This window comes from Culex pipiens, chromosome 2 (genome assembly GCF_016801865.2).
Source record: "Culex pipiens pallens isolate TS chromosome 2, TS_CPP_V2, whole genome shotgun sequence".
In the NCBI taxonomy this organism is placed as follows: Eukaryota; Metazoa; Arthropoda; class Insecta; order Diptera; family Culicidae; genus Culex; species Culex pipiens.
The window spans coordinates 134,258,035-134,273,662 of NC_068938.1; the positions used below are offsets into that span (position 1 = coordinate 134,258,035).

General features: G+C 37.0%; 2 protein-coding genes across 2 annotated transcripts in view; one reads left to right on the forward strand and one right to left on the reverse strand.

Annotated features, from left to right (window-relative positions):
* LOC120423636 (fat-like cadherin-related tumor suppressor homolog) overlaps positions 1-15,628 on the forward strand; it is an 861,295-nt gene that overhangs the window by 130,295 nt on the left and 715,372 nt on the right. The window lies entirely within an intron of this gene.
* LOC120428446 (uncharacterized) lies at positions 9,017-11,116 on the reverse strand. Its single transcript, XM_039593458.2, has 2 exons — positions 10,936-11,116; positions 9,017-10,879 (listed from the first exon to the last, which is right to left on the reverse strand). Exon 2 carries the CDS (start codon positions 10,783-10,785, stop codon positions 9,388-9,390), a length of 1,398 nt encoding a protein of 465 aa, XP_039449392.1. The 5' UTR covers positions 10,786-10,879; positions 10,936-11,116; the 3' UTR covers positions 9,017-9,387.

A 15,628-nucleotide genomic window follows, 5' to 3' on the forward strand; every position in this document is an offset into this window, starting at 1 on the left:
TCATTGATGACTACCTGCTGCTCAAAAAGTATTTCAAATCAACCCTATTTTCAATGTTCAAACATGAAACATTTGTGAAATTTTCAATAATCAAGGTTTCTTAGATGAAATTTTAGGGAAATTTTCGGAAACATTCGAAAAAAATATTTTCAGAAATGGTTACTCATGGGACACTTAAGTTGAAATCAATTTTTAAGTGGTGTAATATGTCCATAATATATTATCTCGACTTTATCAATGTTTCTGTAAAGTACTTTTTAAAATTTAAAAATTTAATTTTTCATTAGGGCGTTGCAAATATTTTTCCCCCCTTTAAATTGGTCCGAAGAATCGAGGGGCAAAAAAAAAATTCTTCAAAAAACTTATAAATTTCAATGGAAATAGAAGTCTTATCAACTGAAAACAATCTGAAATGCATTTTTCTGCATTGATAATCATATTTAGCATGTTTGGACTCGTTCAAAAATATTTTAATTTTTTATGATAATGTTCGTCAATACTTAGAAATTTTGGAAACTTATTATTGCAAAACAACTGGACAGATGTGTAATGCATTTTAAAACACTTTTTAATTCCCCCCCCCCCCCCCGACTTTGGTCAGAGTCAAGGGACATACACTTCAAAAAAAATTTGCAACGCCTCAAATACCGCTCTTAACCCTCTACTGCCCAAATTTTTTTTTTCGAAAATTTTTATTTTTCCCGTGTTCAGGAGGTCATTTTGAGCAACTTTTGTTCTACGAAAAACTTTACTTCTCTTGTTTTATGTTTTTCTTGTTTCATTTTTAGTATTTTAATTTGCATTTATCTTGTTTAGTTTATGTTTGTTTTTGGTAGTATTTGGCCTATTCTACCACCTCCTATCATTACATTTTGCCTATCTAATTTTTTCATGTTTTTATAGCCACTTTTTCAATTTTTTGCTTGTTTTTCACATTTTCTGCTATAAAATGGCACCATTATCATTTAAATTGTAAATAAATGCGTAGAGGCATAGTCTGGGACACTAGAAAAATTACTGCATACTTCTTTTTACTTAAAATATAGGAAATGTTAGTAAAAAACACAGCCAAAGTTGACACCTAAAAAAATGACATTTTTGAAAACATTGGCAAAGTCACATAAAACAAGTAAAACTTCCAACCCATACATTTTCTAAAATTTTAAGAGTTCTTCTTTCCAATGCTTTTTAAAGATCAAAAATTGGTTGAAAAATGGATTTTTGGCGATTTTTTAAATCGAAGCCCGTCTAAAGGCGGGGTTGGGTTGTAGAGGGTTAATTTTTTTTCGAGTAGGTTGTTTAAAAAAACATATTTTTTTATAAAATCAAACAAGACGGCAAATTCGGTTCTATCCCTCTTCCCAGGATCCCAATCCCCAGAAAAGTTATTTATTACGTAATGTACCATAATCTGGGGCGAATCGGGACTTCAGTCTGAATAGGGACAGCAGTTTTTAGAGCACTTAAAGCTTTTAAATTTGGAAATGGATGTACACATTTTGTTGGTCTGAGTCTGATCTAACCGAAACCAACCAGAAAAATCAAAATATTGTTTATTTCTCGAAAAATATTAGGAATTGATGCAAAGTTATTTCAAAGAATAGATTTTTTTGAATTTCTTAGAAAATATAAAAATTGGACAAAGTAATTTTATCCATGCCAAGAATATGTCTTTTCTTTTTTTTACAACAATTCTTCAGAAAATAAGAGAAACTGTAAATTCGGCCTATGACTCGTTCTCGTTTTCCCTTCTTTTTCAGTCATGTTAATTTTTTGATACAAATACCGAATAAATTGCAGTTTTTTTAATTTATTTTTTGTCTTTCCGTTTTTTTTTTGGAGAGAAAAACTCTCTTGACTTACAAACACTGCTGACTTCCAATAACTGATTGATTTTTCCTTCTTTTAAGAAGGTCTCCTGACACAAGTTGAATTTCACCTTCTTTAAAGAAGGGAAAACTATCTTGACTTGTGATAACTGCTAACAGAAGTTTTGGAAATTTTGGAAGGCTAAGTTGTAGGTATGGATAAAGACTACACTGAAAAAAAGTGATACACGGTAAATTTTTTTATGATTTTTAATTTCACTTTTTGCACTAAAATTTAATCTGAACAAAAATCTTTTTTTTTTAATATTATAGGGGACATTAAATGCCAACTTTTCAGAAATGTCCAGAATGTGCAAAAAATCTTTGATCGAGTTATAAAGTTTTGAATCAATACTGATTTAAAAAAAATCGAAATATTGGTCGCAAAAAATTTTCAACCTAATTTTTCGATGTTAAATTGAATTTACAATCAAAAAGTACCTTAGTGAAATTTTGATAAAGTGCACCGTTTTCAAGTTATAGCCATTTTCAGGTATTTTTTTTTAATTATTGCAGTTTTTTATTTTTTTAAATTAGTGCACATGTTTGCCCACTTCAGAAAAAAATATTTTTGAAAAGCTGAGAAAAATCTCTATGTTTTGCTTTTTTGAACTGTTGATTACGACCCTTAGTCGCTGAGATATTGCCATGCAAACGTTTAAAAACAGGAAAAAAAATATGTTTTCTAAGTCTCACCCAAACATCCCACCATTTTCTTATGTCGATATCTCAGCAACTAATGGCCCGATTTTCAATGTTAAAATATGAAACATTCGTAACATTTTCCGATATTTTTGAAAACAATATTTTCAATTTTTTTAAATCAAGATTTACATTTCAAAAAGAATGTAATATTGAATGTTTGGCCCTTTTGAAATGTTAGTCTTGATTTAAACAAAATAATAACTAATTTTGATAAATTAATAACTGCAACTATTTTCAAAAAAAGTTACCTTAAAATGACTATAACTTTAAAACGGTGCACTTTACAAAAATTTAACTCAGTTTTACATAGAAAAATTTAGTTGAAAAATTTTTGCGACTGATTTTCTATTTTATAAATTCATAACTCGGTTAGAGATATTTTGCACATTCTGGAAATTTCTGAAAAGTTGGTATTTGATGTCCCCTCAAACATATCAAAATATAAACAAAATAAAAAAAATGTTTATTTTTTGCAAATCTAGTTTTAGTGACAAAAAGTGAAATTTAAAATTCCAAAAAAAATTACCATTTACCATTTTTTTCAGTGTAGTCCTTATCAATACCTACAACCTTGCCGAAGACACTAAATCGATCAAAAAATAGCAAAGGCGCCAAAAAAGTTTCAGCCGGATTAAAAAATACAAAAATTAAAAAAAAGACCTTTTTCGTAGAGAATTGCTCAACTTCATTCGTTGCTGTGCATCCTTAATGGAAACATTAACAGTGGTTTCATTTTACAACATCGTCATATTTCAATCGTTTGATGAAAATTTAAAATCAATGTGAAAACATCAAGACAACTAAAATCTTCTCAATTTAAATTGAAATTTTAACTTTCTTTGGAAAAAAGGTGCTAATCTTATCGCGTAATAATTTTTGGATGTCCCTCTACAGCGACAGCAACAGCCTGTCTCTGATCCAAAAACGCGTAGTTTTGCTAGCCAAGTGTATTCACCTAACCTAACAAAACCGTCTAAATCTGCCGTGGGGGCATCTCAACCTACGGCTATAGTAACGCGATGTCGCACGGCGGTGACCACCACGTGATATATTGGCACTAGGTTAGACCTGACCGTGCTGTTCTAGGCCACCCCGAGACATGCCACGGGTGCGTGTAATAATTCACGTGTGCTGCTGCTGCTTATTTTGCCCGGCACAGTTTTGTTCCTACACCTGGTTATTTGTTCGCGGAAAAAAGACGCCCGCCGCCGTATCGTGGCAGAGTGTGGCCAGCCACCTGGAAACATCCCTAGGCCAAGGGGCAGGATTTTCCGCTGCAGTATAGTGTACAAAACATTGCTTTCCTGATATAATTATAATTTTAAGGTTTGCATGTTACGGTACGTGTTTTAATAAATCAAACCCCTATCAGCGGCAGGACTAGGACTTGACTTGGTTTTCAATTATGTTTGGATTTGCATTTATTTGCTGGAATTATTTTCTGCTATTTTTAATTTCAAGGAAAGAGAAACAAGTTAGCTTTTGAAACTCAACTTTAAACTGTATCGGGAAAAGTAGAATGAAATCAAGGTGTTCTTGGTATGGATGGCTCCTTTAAAAAAATGTCTGAAAATCAGATTTCTTCAGAACTCTACTGAAGTGTGTCTAAAATCAAAATTGGATATCAATACTGCCCAAACTTTTATGGTTAAGTACATGTCCACGTTTTGGAATATCCCTAAGTGAAAAGTGTACTAGTTCTAGCAGTAATCATTCCCTTAGGTACCCTAGTTTTTAATTAAGATTAGCAAGAATGCCGTTTACATGAACACATCCTTCAAAGTAACGTAAATCTCTAACCAGGGATGCATGCATTGACGACGAAGACGACGACGTATTCGTGCACCGGCTGGAGCTGAAACAAACGAGAAAACTTTCAACGTCAGAGCGGCATCTTCCCACTCGTACGAAGAAGATGTCAATAAATGAAAAGTTTTCCCATTTTCCCTGCAACTTTTGTTTATTTTTCCAACAAAGACGACGACGACGGTTGGTTGACTGACGGTGATGGTTACAATTTGTTTCAAGGAGCATAGTTTCACCGGAAAATCCCCAGATCACGATGAGTGCGTTTTTTGTTGAGATTTTTTTTTTGGAAAGAGGATTTGTTGACTTTTTAGAGCTGAAAAATAATAGTTTGGAATCTTTCAGAGGTGTGAAATCCAAGGAAAATATTGATTTTATCTATCTACGGATTGTCGTGATCGGGGACTTTCTTTTATAATAAAAACACAGATATTTTGCAATTAACAAATAACACGTCTTATTCCACACAAATTAACCACAAAACTGATATGACAATCTTCATTCTCTCTTTCGCCGGCCGCACGCATCTCGTTGTTTTCTCGCTCGTTGTTCTCTCTCGCAGCTTGCTAGCGCGCTCTCGCACTAAATACGCAATCTGTCAGCTAACAAGGCAATATTCATGAAGGTGCGCACTTTTTGTTGCGCTCTAAGCTGTTATTTATGAATTATATCAATCTTATATAAATACTCATTTAATAATTTATTACATATTCAATCCTGCAACTCATAATCCCTACACGGATAAGTTTCATGTTTTTTTTTTCAAAGATTTAATATCTGTTTGTTAAATAAGATCAAGGATTCATTTAGGAAATTGCATTTAAATGTTACGTCATTTGGAAAAAAATAATCACCTCGTTAACCTTTCAATGCATTACTCTTAGCCTTGATTGGACCAAAATCCTCACCAAATCTTCCCCCAGTTGTCCAATAAACTGACACTCACCGAGGTTGCCAATGTGGCAGCTCCAAACCGAGTCGTTGCCACTCTGACAGATCCTGACGTGACCTGGACCACAGTCAATCAAACGAGGTGCGATGATTAACTGCAAACTGGCACTCGACGGTGGATCCAAAAACCGCAGAAGTGGCCACCGGATTGCATTCCGGCCACTGGCATCCAGAGGGTATCAAATTCGCCAAATTGCGCTCCGGGGGTTCCATTTTGACGGTGAGCATTCGGCGTTTCCAAGCGTTAAATCATAAAACGCGCCGCAATTTCGTTTCGTAGAAGTAGGATCTTTGGTTGGATCTATATCACTCTCCCGGTTGGCCATTTCCAAAGCGCAATGCCAGCCAATATATCAATTCGGGACGAGCCAACTTTGGCACTCGAGACGCATTCGAGGTGTTAAATTGGAATATTTGCGCATCCTTGCTCGTTCGTTACTGTTTGAGTTTGGATTGGTTCAGATCCCAGCGTTTTGAATTCTTAATGAAGATTGATGCAATACTACGTGAAATGAAAGTATAATGCATCATTCTTAAAATAGACGTTTATTTCATTTATGATTTTTGTTTGCAATGTATCCTGGTCATTCCATGTCAACTAAGTCGAAAGACACGCTGACATTTTAGATTGTCAAGTAAATAGTTTGTTAATAGTGGAGTAAAATTTCCATGATAACCAGAATGACCTTCCCATAACATCGTCTATTATGAAAGTTTTCCCCATGGCATCGTAGCTCGGGAGGCACCGACAATTCAATACCTTATCTTTCTAACTCAAAAAATATCAATCCCGTGATGTTAGAAGTCCCGCCCGTGAGGATCAATCGGACCGCGCACTGGACTCACAATCCAGAGGTCGCCAGTTCGAATCCCGCGGCGGGCGCTCTAAAATTCTTTGTGTAAATATGGGTATTCGGCGCCGTCGCTCCGTGCCATACTTTCATACACTTAGGAGCCCAGGGCGGCGAAGCAAAAAAAAGCTTAATAGGAAGTGAGTAAGCAAATATCTATCAAAACTTTTGCAAAACAATTTGTTCCATTAGTGAGAATTAAATTAAATTAAATTGTAAATTCATATTGACGTGCCGTGCCATCCAAGCTGTGATTCTATGTAACGGGTTTTATGCGATATTATACTCTGTTGTGGATTGGTTGCAGATCAACATTTTTATACTATCGAAAACTAAAAGAATGTTTTCGATAAATAAGCAGGGTTTTTGCATTTTCACGATTTCGCGGACAACTTGAAATTCGTGAAATTTGAAGATTTCGGTGAAATCCTGTAAAATTTATCAATTTTTACAAATCAATTCTCTGAAATAACAACATAGTAAATATTTCATCCATAAAGTTTTTTTAAGTAGATTTTTTTAATTTTCCAATGAAAAGCGTAATATAAATCATTTGAAGAATTGTTAACAAAATTGTGACAACATTTACTAAGAAGTGAGTGCTGCGAAAACATAAATCATAATAACAAAAATCACTCAAAGTAAAAAAACATATTCTTGGAATCTTCAAGTTATCACAAGGAAGATAACATCGATCATTTGATTCCAGTTATTGTCATACCAAAAATTTTGGCTTTTACAAATTGCAGATTTTTTAAATTGAATTAATTATTTTTTAGAAATCTTTAAAAGCAAATTAAATTCATGTAAAAGTAACATTCAGTAGAAACAGTCTCTTCCCTGAGTCAATATAAAATTGACCGTAGGAGCAAGCAATAAGAATATAAAATGAGAAATTGAATTCCATTAGAGAAGAGAAAAATATTGAGAAAATAGATAGCTATTTATAGTATCAATAATAGTTTATCAGTTTTTCTTAGGAAACTAACTACATTGAGTAATATTTTCATTTGCTTTAATAAGGCGGTTGCAAATATTTTTCAAAGATTATATCGCCCCCTCCCCCGCTTCAAAATTAGTCCGAAAAATTATGAGGTAAAATTTTTTTTTTCAAGAAGCATCAAAATTTCAATTAAAACTAACAATTTGATTACCATTTTATTATAGAGGAATAATTTAAAAAAAAAATAAAAGATTCGAGCTTTGTTTTATTCCAAAAAAGTATTATTTATCTTTAAAATCACAATTTAAAAACATCTCAGATTTTTTTCTGATTCCTGTTAAATTTTCACGATTATTCATGATTTGGGTGGATGGCTCTCGTGGAAGTAAAAAAAACATCCACCTTTTTGTGTTTTCTATCCTGATTAAAATTTTGAAGAGTTCGTTTTAGATTACATTATTTTTGTCTTTTGATTTTTAATTTAGTTTTTAAAAAGTGCGATGAAAACCAAAAAAAATATTACTGGGCAAAACGTTGCAGAAAATGCATATCATTTCAATCATTTTAGCTGGACAAGATTGTTAAATTTTACTTTGATATGAAATTCAATTAAATGAAAAAGATTAAAAAGAAGCAAATCAGCTAAGCAGTTCAATAAATGAGAACACGCATGCACTACATATCATTTCAAAATATATATAGAGCCCATCGATAAACCAAGTGGATTTTTTATGAGGTTTGGAAAGTTTTTTTTTTGTGTCACGTTCAAATTTAGTGATGATTTTTTGCAATTCCGTTGTGAAACTAGGGGAACAGCATCTAATTCCAGCGTGCCTCTAATGTTCGCGGGTCAGAACTTTGACATTCAATTAAAGCTAATTAAAAGCGTTTTCAACTGAAATCGAGTGATAAAAAGCTCAATAAGAAGTGAGCAAGCAAGTTTCTATCAAAAGTTTTGCAAAATTAGTTGTTTAAATATTGAAAATCAGCAAATTGGATGGAGTTAGGAGCGAGTGCTTGACCTGCCAAACATACGACAATTTCCCCTACTTACTTTTCCTGGTATTCGTGAACGATGAAAAAGCCTTCTTTTCTGAACCAAAAATAACAGAATCGAATAGTAACACTTTTCTTAACAAATGCTGAAAAGTCCTACTCTGATGATGAAAAGTTCAACTTTCCAGCACTTGTTTCAAAAAGTTAAAATTTTCAACATTTTTTTTAATTAAATGGTTAATTGACAAATACATGAACATTTGACTTATAATTCCACTCAAAGGGTGTTTTTAGAATTGCAAAAAATGTTGTATGGAACTCGTTGCAAAACTTGATTTTTTTTTTCAGCACTCGTCGTATTTATCCAACTTGGTGAACCCCGTTGGATAAATGTACGACCCGTGCTGAAAAAAAATCTTCTTTTTGCCACTTGTTGCAAAAACTACTATTTTGAGTTTATTGAAGAATAATAATAGTAGTTTCTGTGATTAATTCATAACATTTTCGGAGTAATTTTAACATTTTTCTCGATCCGCGAAATTTTTGTTAAATTTTCATTTTTCGTGCTTAAAAAATTACTTAGCCAAAAAATAAGTTTAATAATACCTTCACCTCCGTGAAAGCACGAGAACAAGCAGCAGTCAAGTGCTCAGTGCTCCATCGTTTTTTCGATTTTTTTCGCCGTAAATTACCGTGATTATCCGCGAGTTTGCTCCTGCAGCATTCCAAAGGCCGGCCGTGGCCGTGGCAGTTCGAGTGCGGCCTCGAAAAACCCGCGAAGTTCGTCTACCGGCCGTGTGCAAAAAGGTAAACAAACCAACGCCGTGTCGACCGTCATCGCGCAGGGGAGCGTGAGCGCAGAAGGCATCGACAAAAAGTATCTTCATCCCGGATGTTGCGGTGGGTCAGAATTAAAACACCGTTTTAATAGCAGCTGAAAATTGAGCAGCTTTAAAGCTGCATTTTATTGCGATTAGTCGTTGAAGAAGTATAATATGTTTAACTTGACTTACAATTTCAGTGTTCCATTAATATTCTTTAAATCTTAACCGCAACCTGATAAACGCCTTTATTGATTGGCTTAGACACCAAGTTGGTGATTATTTTAAACGCACGCTGGCTAATCTTCCACTTAACAAAGTTATTTGACACTTCTTCTCTCTACTTTAAGTAAACAATCGAGGGATCGGCTGGTGCTAAACAACAACGTAAAAGTCGCACAGTTGGTGCGGCAACATACCCCGACCCGTTTAGCATCGGCAGCTTCCTAAGTTTGTAGCAAAAGATGGTCATGATTATTTGTAGATGTAAAACATCTTTTCTGCGCATGAGTACCTAAACAGATCTTGCAAAGTTTTGCTTGCCGTACTACTTTCCATCGACTATCAATCTTCAAATTACAAAATTGATCGCAAAAGGTAATATCATGATCGCTGGCCCTACAATATACACAGGCTTGTGTTGAATGGTTTTTGTTATGAATGGAATCTAGCTCAAATAAATTTGTAACTCCTACAGCCAATTGAACTAAATCAGACATGTACTCATTGAAGGTACTCAAATCTACTTTCTTGTAAGGGGTTTTGAAAGTGACCCATCTTAAAAGGTAATCCATCGGCAGTTTGCTTACTAATTCGTTTAGTAACATCGGATTGCTTAAGTAATCCTGTTGCTGCAACATAATTATGCTATCAACTAGATTCTGGACAGCAATTCCATACATAATAAGCGAGTAAAGGTCGTCCGGTTTCGGTCCCGGAGCTTTTCTAACCTTCTTCACTAGAGCCTCAAGAATGAACTCGGGACGACCGAAGAAATTTTGTAGGGTTTCGATTATTCGTGGCACACACGCTGGTAGCAAAAGACGACTGCTCACACACTCCAGGGCCAGACCACGTAGACATTTCCTCAGCCTTGACAAATTCTCTACGTCGCTGAATCCACACGCTTCGGAAGTTGTCTGGAACGCACTGTAGAACATTTGCCATTCTAGTGGATCTCCTGCGAACAAAGGTAACTCATTCTCGATCACTTGTCGTGCAGCCAGCTGCGAAGGGCTCAGTCCTGGTAGATCATTTTCAGTGCTGGCTAGCCCCGACCCGTTTGCGAGTTGATTTGCCGTTCGGAGATCGAACCCAAAAGAATTGGGCAAAATCATTTGTTGCTCGGTTGGCACTTGCTGGACCGGTAAATTCGGCAGAGGTGAGTCGGGCTTTGTTGACGAATCCGATTGTTGTTGTTCACTCAGGTCGGAATTTGAAGCTGAAGCAGAATCCATCTCTGGTTCGTTGGTGTAGTTCTGCAGCCAAGCCGACACATTCGCCTTCGGCTTTGTTCCTATACATTCTGCATTGACGTCATCGTTCAAAAGTGAATCTCCCAACAACGCCAGAAGCTGAAGCTTTTGAGAAAAGTATTCTTCCTCTTGTTCAGCAAGTTTTAGCCGGACCATTCGCCGTTCATCCAGGAGCTGGATTCTCAATCGCAGTTCCTGCGATTTTATTGATGACCCGCAACCAGATGATACGCTTCTAACCTCAAATATTTCGCTAGGATGTTTTCTTCTGCAGTCTTCGTCAGTTATGTCGATTACCTGCTCTAGCGAGCGGGGTTCGATGCGGGAATCGTAGTCAGATAACATCCTATCACAGCGCTCAACTTTCATCAAGTTTACGTGATGAAATTCTTTAAAGTTTGTTGCGGTGGGTGAGAATTAAAACACCGTTTTAATAGCAGCTGAAAATTGAGCAGCTTTAAAGCTGCATTTTATTGCGATTAGTCGTTGAAGAAGTATAATATGTTTAACTTGACTTACAATTTCAGTGTTCCATTAATATTCTTTAAATCTTAACCGCAACCTGATAAACGCCTTTATTAATTGGCTTAGACACCAAGTTGGTGATTATTTTAAACGCACGCTGGCTAATCTTCCACTTAACAAAGTTATTTGACACTTCCTCTCTCTACTTTTTGTAAACAATCGAGGGATCGGCTGGTGCTAAACAACAACGTAAAAGTCGCACAGTTGGTGCGGCAACACCGGATATGTTCCAAGATCACCAGTGCGAACCCGTTCAGGTACTTCCGGTGCCACGACCAACACGTCAACGTCCGCCAACTTTCCCATCAGGAACGAGTTCCAGATGCTGAGCGACGACGAAGAAAACAACAACAACAACACCGACGGTAGCAGCACTACCGACGACGACGACTACGACGATGGTCGTGCACGGAAAAAATTGCCGACGCCAAAAACGAACAATTCTCCAAAGGAACGTAGACCACCTCCAATTTTTGTTTTGGACACGTTGGTGGACGATATTGACGAGTTGCTGGAAGGCCTCGGATATTGTCTGAAAATCGGTAAGTCGTCAGTGCAAGTCTACACATTTGACAACAAGAACTTCGACCTGGTTGTGGAGAAATTGAAGAGTAAAACCTTCAAGTTCTACACATTCGACCCCGTGCAGAAGACAGCCGTTAAGGTCGTCTTGCAGGGGTACCAAGACCGCCCGATCTCCGACCTAAAGAAGGACCTCTCGGGAGCTGGAATAACGCCGCGTGACATAAAAGTCCTCTCGCGGAAGACAACAGTCACAGGTACACACACACTGTACCTGTTGTACTTCGACCGCGGCACCGTCAAGATTCAAGACCTGCGACGAACTAAGGCGTTGGACGGGTTTTGGGTAAACTGGCGGTTCTACTCAAAGAACCCGTCGGACGCAGCACAATGCCACCGTTGCCAGAAATTCGGCCAAGGCTCGCGGAACTGCAACCTTCCGCCCCGCTGTGTGAAGTGCGGTGAAACACACCTCTCTGAGGGGTGTGCACTGCCGTGCAAGGCGGACCTGGGGGACAAGGCAGAGCAAACCAAGGCGCGCATCAAGTGCGCCAACTGTGGAGATAACCATACCAGCAACTACCGTGGATGCAGTGCACGAAAAAATTACCTCGAGGAGTAGGAAAAGAGGAAGAAGAAAGCAGCAGCGTCCCACCCTCCTCAGCGAAGTACGAGCGTAACCGTGCCGGCTGCTGAGCAGCGTACGGTTCCCGCGGACAACTCAGCATTCCCCCCTGGCTGGGGGCGATCGTTTGCCAGCGTGGTTGCTGCCGGTAGCGGCAATGCGGCCCAGCAAGAAGTCACCGGGGAAGATCTCTTCACCCTGCCAGAGTTCTTTGCTCTCGCGGGGGAGATGATGTCGAGGTTTCGGACCTGCCGTAACAAGGCGGAGCAATTTCTAGCCCTTGGGGAGCTGATGTTCAAGCACATCTACAAAGGATAAAATACTGTGATTTAGTTATAAGCTTTTTCTCTTTCTTTCCCCTTTCCTTTGCAATTTTAGCAAGTTTTTTTTTTAATTTTTCTTGCTCTTGTTAGTGCCATAGTTATAGAAATAATTGTACCAAAATGGATTATGATGCAACACACAGCTGAAAGGAACTCCAAAACTCTGTTATGAATTGCAAAAGAACTGATTGTATCTTGATTATTCACCAATAAAACCGAATTAATTAATTAATAATACCTTTTTGAGGGACGGTTTCAAACTTTGTTGTTGTTGATTAAACGCCCTCATTGTTTCCCCCTAATAAGATGCTAATGGTCGAATTCAATTGCAAAACGTGATTCACGGTGCACACAATAACTCAAAAGGCCTCACTCTACCCGACGAGGCAGGAAATTGGATTATGAATTCGTGGCTCGTCGGAGACTTAACGCCGTTGCATTAAATCAACACGCACTCGCGAAATAGCGCGAAATGGTTTCGCATAGATTTCCTAGAATTGTTGTTGCAAAACTAGTTAGTGACCACGCGCAGGAGTACAATCGTTAATCGTTAGCTATTTGCATTCAAATGGGCTCTAAATGCAGCGGCAAACATAATTCAAAATCAATTTCGCTTCGCAAAACGGCAATTGACCATGGGGACTTTGGATGCGTTTATCATACATTTGAATGCAGTTTCAGCCAAATTGAGTTTTCTAACGAAACGAGTTTTCTCTTCACCATTGTAGGCAAAGCTCGAGGTATACTTTTTTAAATTGCCTTATCAAAAGTTATCACATGAATTCAAATTGGAGGAGGCCATATGTGGTCCCAAAAAGTTTCCGTTTTCATTCCACAAACTGTGCAGCAAATCTGCAAACTGCAGATTTGAGTTTTCCAATAACGGTAAGTGCGGCCCCCAAAACTCGTGACTAAAGTTAGACCACGTGAAAATTTGCCGCACCCAACTATTTCCACTCTAGCGATAGTTGGGCAAGAAAGAATAAACTTTGTTACACAAGTTAAATTTCTTCCCAGTCCTAACAACTATGTTGTTGGCGGAAGTGTTGCCAGCTGTGAGTGTAACAAAGTTAAAATGTGACGAAAATTTAGAACGCGGCGCGAATTGGGAGACGGCATCCGTTTCGATTCAAAAGTTGGCACCTTTTCCACGTGGCCGGAGTGCAGGAAGAGGATGTCATCGTCTGGTGGGATTGAATCAAGTGGAATTGAGCAACTCCCCGGGTGATGAACACACGCAGCTGATGATGATAGCGCTTAAAGTTTGGCTGCTGGTGGTGTTACATCGTTGTGAGCTGTTTGATAACATTGGAATTAAATGGCACGTGAATATGAGGTACGATTTTAAGACTTTGTACTAGATTATGTGGGACAGGAATGTAATACTTTAATTATACTTAATAATATAACATCAATCTGATTGGGATATCATTTTTGACGTAAGGAAATGAAAATACAATAAAAGCTGCCATGCTATCATCAAATCTTTATAGAAAATATTTTTTTATAAAAAAAACCCGATTTAATCCCACGTGGGGGGAGATAGAGCCTTTCTTACTAAAGAACATAACAATGCACAGTGGTCCAGATCGCAAAATTAAGTGGAAAATGGATTTTCCGAAAATGGTGACGTTTTGGAGCTTTGGTGTCTTCAGAAGAGTTGTTGCAAATGACAAAGGGCAACTTTTGGTTTGGTTGAAAATTAGGGTGGTTCACGATTAGGTTGATTTTGAAAATCTAACTTTACAGGAATATTTTTGGGATTTTTTTTTCGTCTTCTAGAAAATTGTTGGGCTGGCCAATTCAAGCAACTTTGTGGATGACACCAAAATTTTATCTCGTAATCTACGCCTTCTATGACCAAATTTATAGAAAGCATATGAGGAAACCTTCAAAAATCAGTTTTTTGAACGTGGCAATTCAGGGTTAACTTTAAGAGAAAAGTGATATTCGGAGCACTTTTAGAGCTTTAAAAAACGAAAATTTTCATTTTTTTACATGTCAATTTGTACATAAGGGTCAAAAGTTACAGCCATTTTAAGGTAAAAAAGATGCAAATTTAAAGCTTAAATATCTCGAAAAGGCGCAAGCCAAATTTTAAGCACCAGGTTGCATTTGAAAGAGGAGATCTAGCACTACAAACGCTGAAAAAATCGCAGGGGTGTTTTTTCTTTAAACTCGAGATATCTTCATTTGAAAAAGTCTAATTTTCAAGGGAAAACCATATGGGACCACCCTAATGAAAATCGAAAATTGTTCAAATATGTTTTTCCATGTTATTTTGCCCGCCGAATCTGAATCTGCCCTCAGAATTGAGCCAAAGTGTCAACAAATCGATTTTTGGCCATATTTTGGGTTTAAATGATAATTTTACATGGAAACCCAAAATATGGCCAAAAATCGATTTGTTGACACTTTGGCTCAATTCTGAGGGCAGATTCAGATTCAGCGGGCAAAATAACATGGAAAAACATATATTTGGACAATTTTCAAATTTCGTTAGGGTGGTCCCATATGGTTTTCCTATGAAAATTAGACTTTTTCAAATGAACACATCTCGAGTTTAAAGAAAAACACCCCTGAGATTTTTTCAGTGTTTGTAGCGCTAGATCTCTTCTTTCAAATGCAACCTGGTGCTTAAAATTTGGCTAGCGCCTTTTCGAGATATTTAAGTTTTAAATTTGCATCTTTTTAACCTTAAAATGGTTGTAACTTTTGACCCTTAAGTCCAAATTGACATGTCAAAAAATGAAAATGTTCGTTTTTTAGAGCTCTAAAAGTGCTCCGAATATTTTCTCTTAAAGTTAACCCTGAATTGCCACGTTCAAAAAACAGGGCATAAGAAACCGAAAAGCTACGATATCTTACATGTTGTAGGAAACATCGGTAGACAAGATACTAGAATACGAGTATATCTCGAGCCACCAAATATATGCGCCAGCATTCTCGCGCCAGAATTCGGATCTCAACTTGGCAACTTGTCGACGAAGCGTCGAAGCGTCGAAAATCGATGCAGTGTGATTTTTTGGCGATTTTTCCGAAGAAAATTCATGTTGAATTGTAATATTTACGAAGATGAAAATAATGTCCAGCCATTAAGTAAAACCTATACCTTTCTTTAGTAAGAAAGGCAAAAACACACCGAAATTTTTAAAATGTTCAAGTCTTGTGTTTGCGTGAATCTCTTTTTTTTCGATTTTGTGTAAATTGAAAGAAT

What these genes read in the sequence shown, in the direction of transcription:
- LOC120428446 (XM_039593458.2), bottom strand. Translation starts at nt 10,785, where the DNA reads ATGAAAGTTGAGCGCTGTGATAGGATGTTATCTGACTACGATTCCCGC.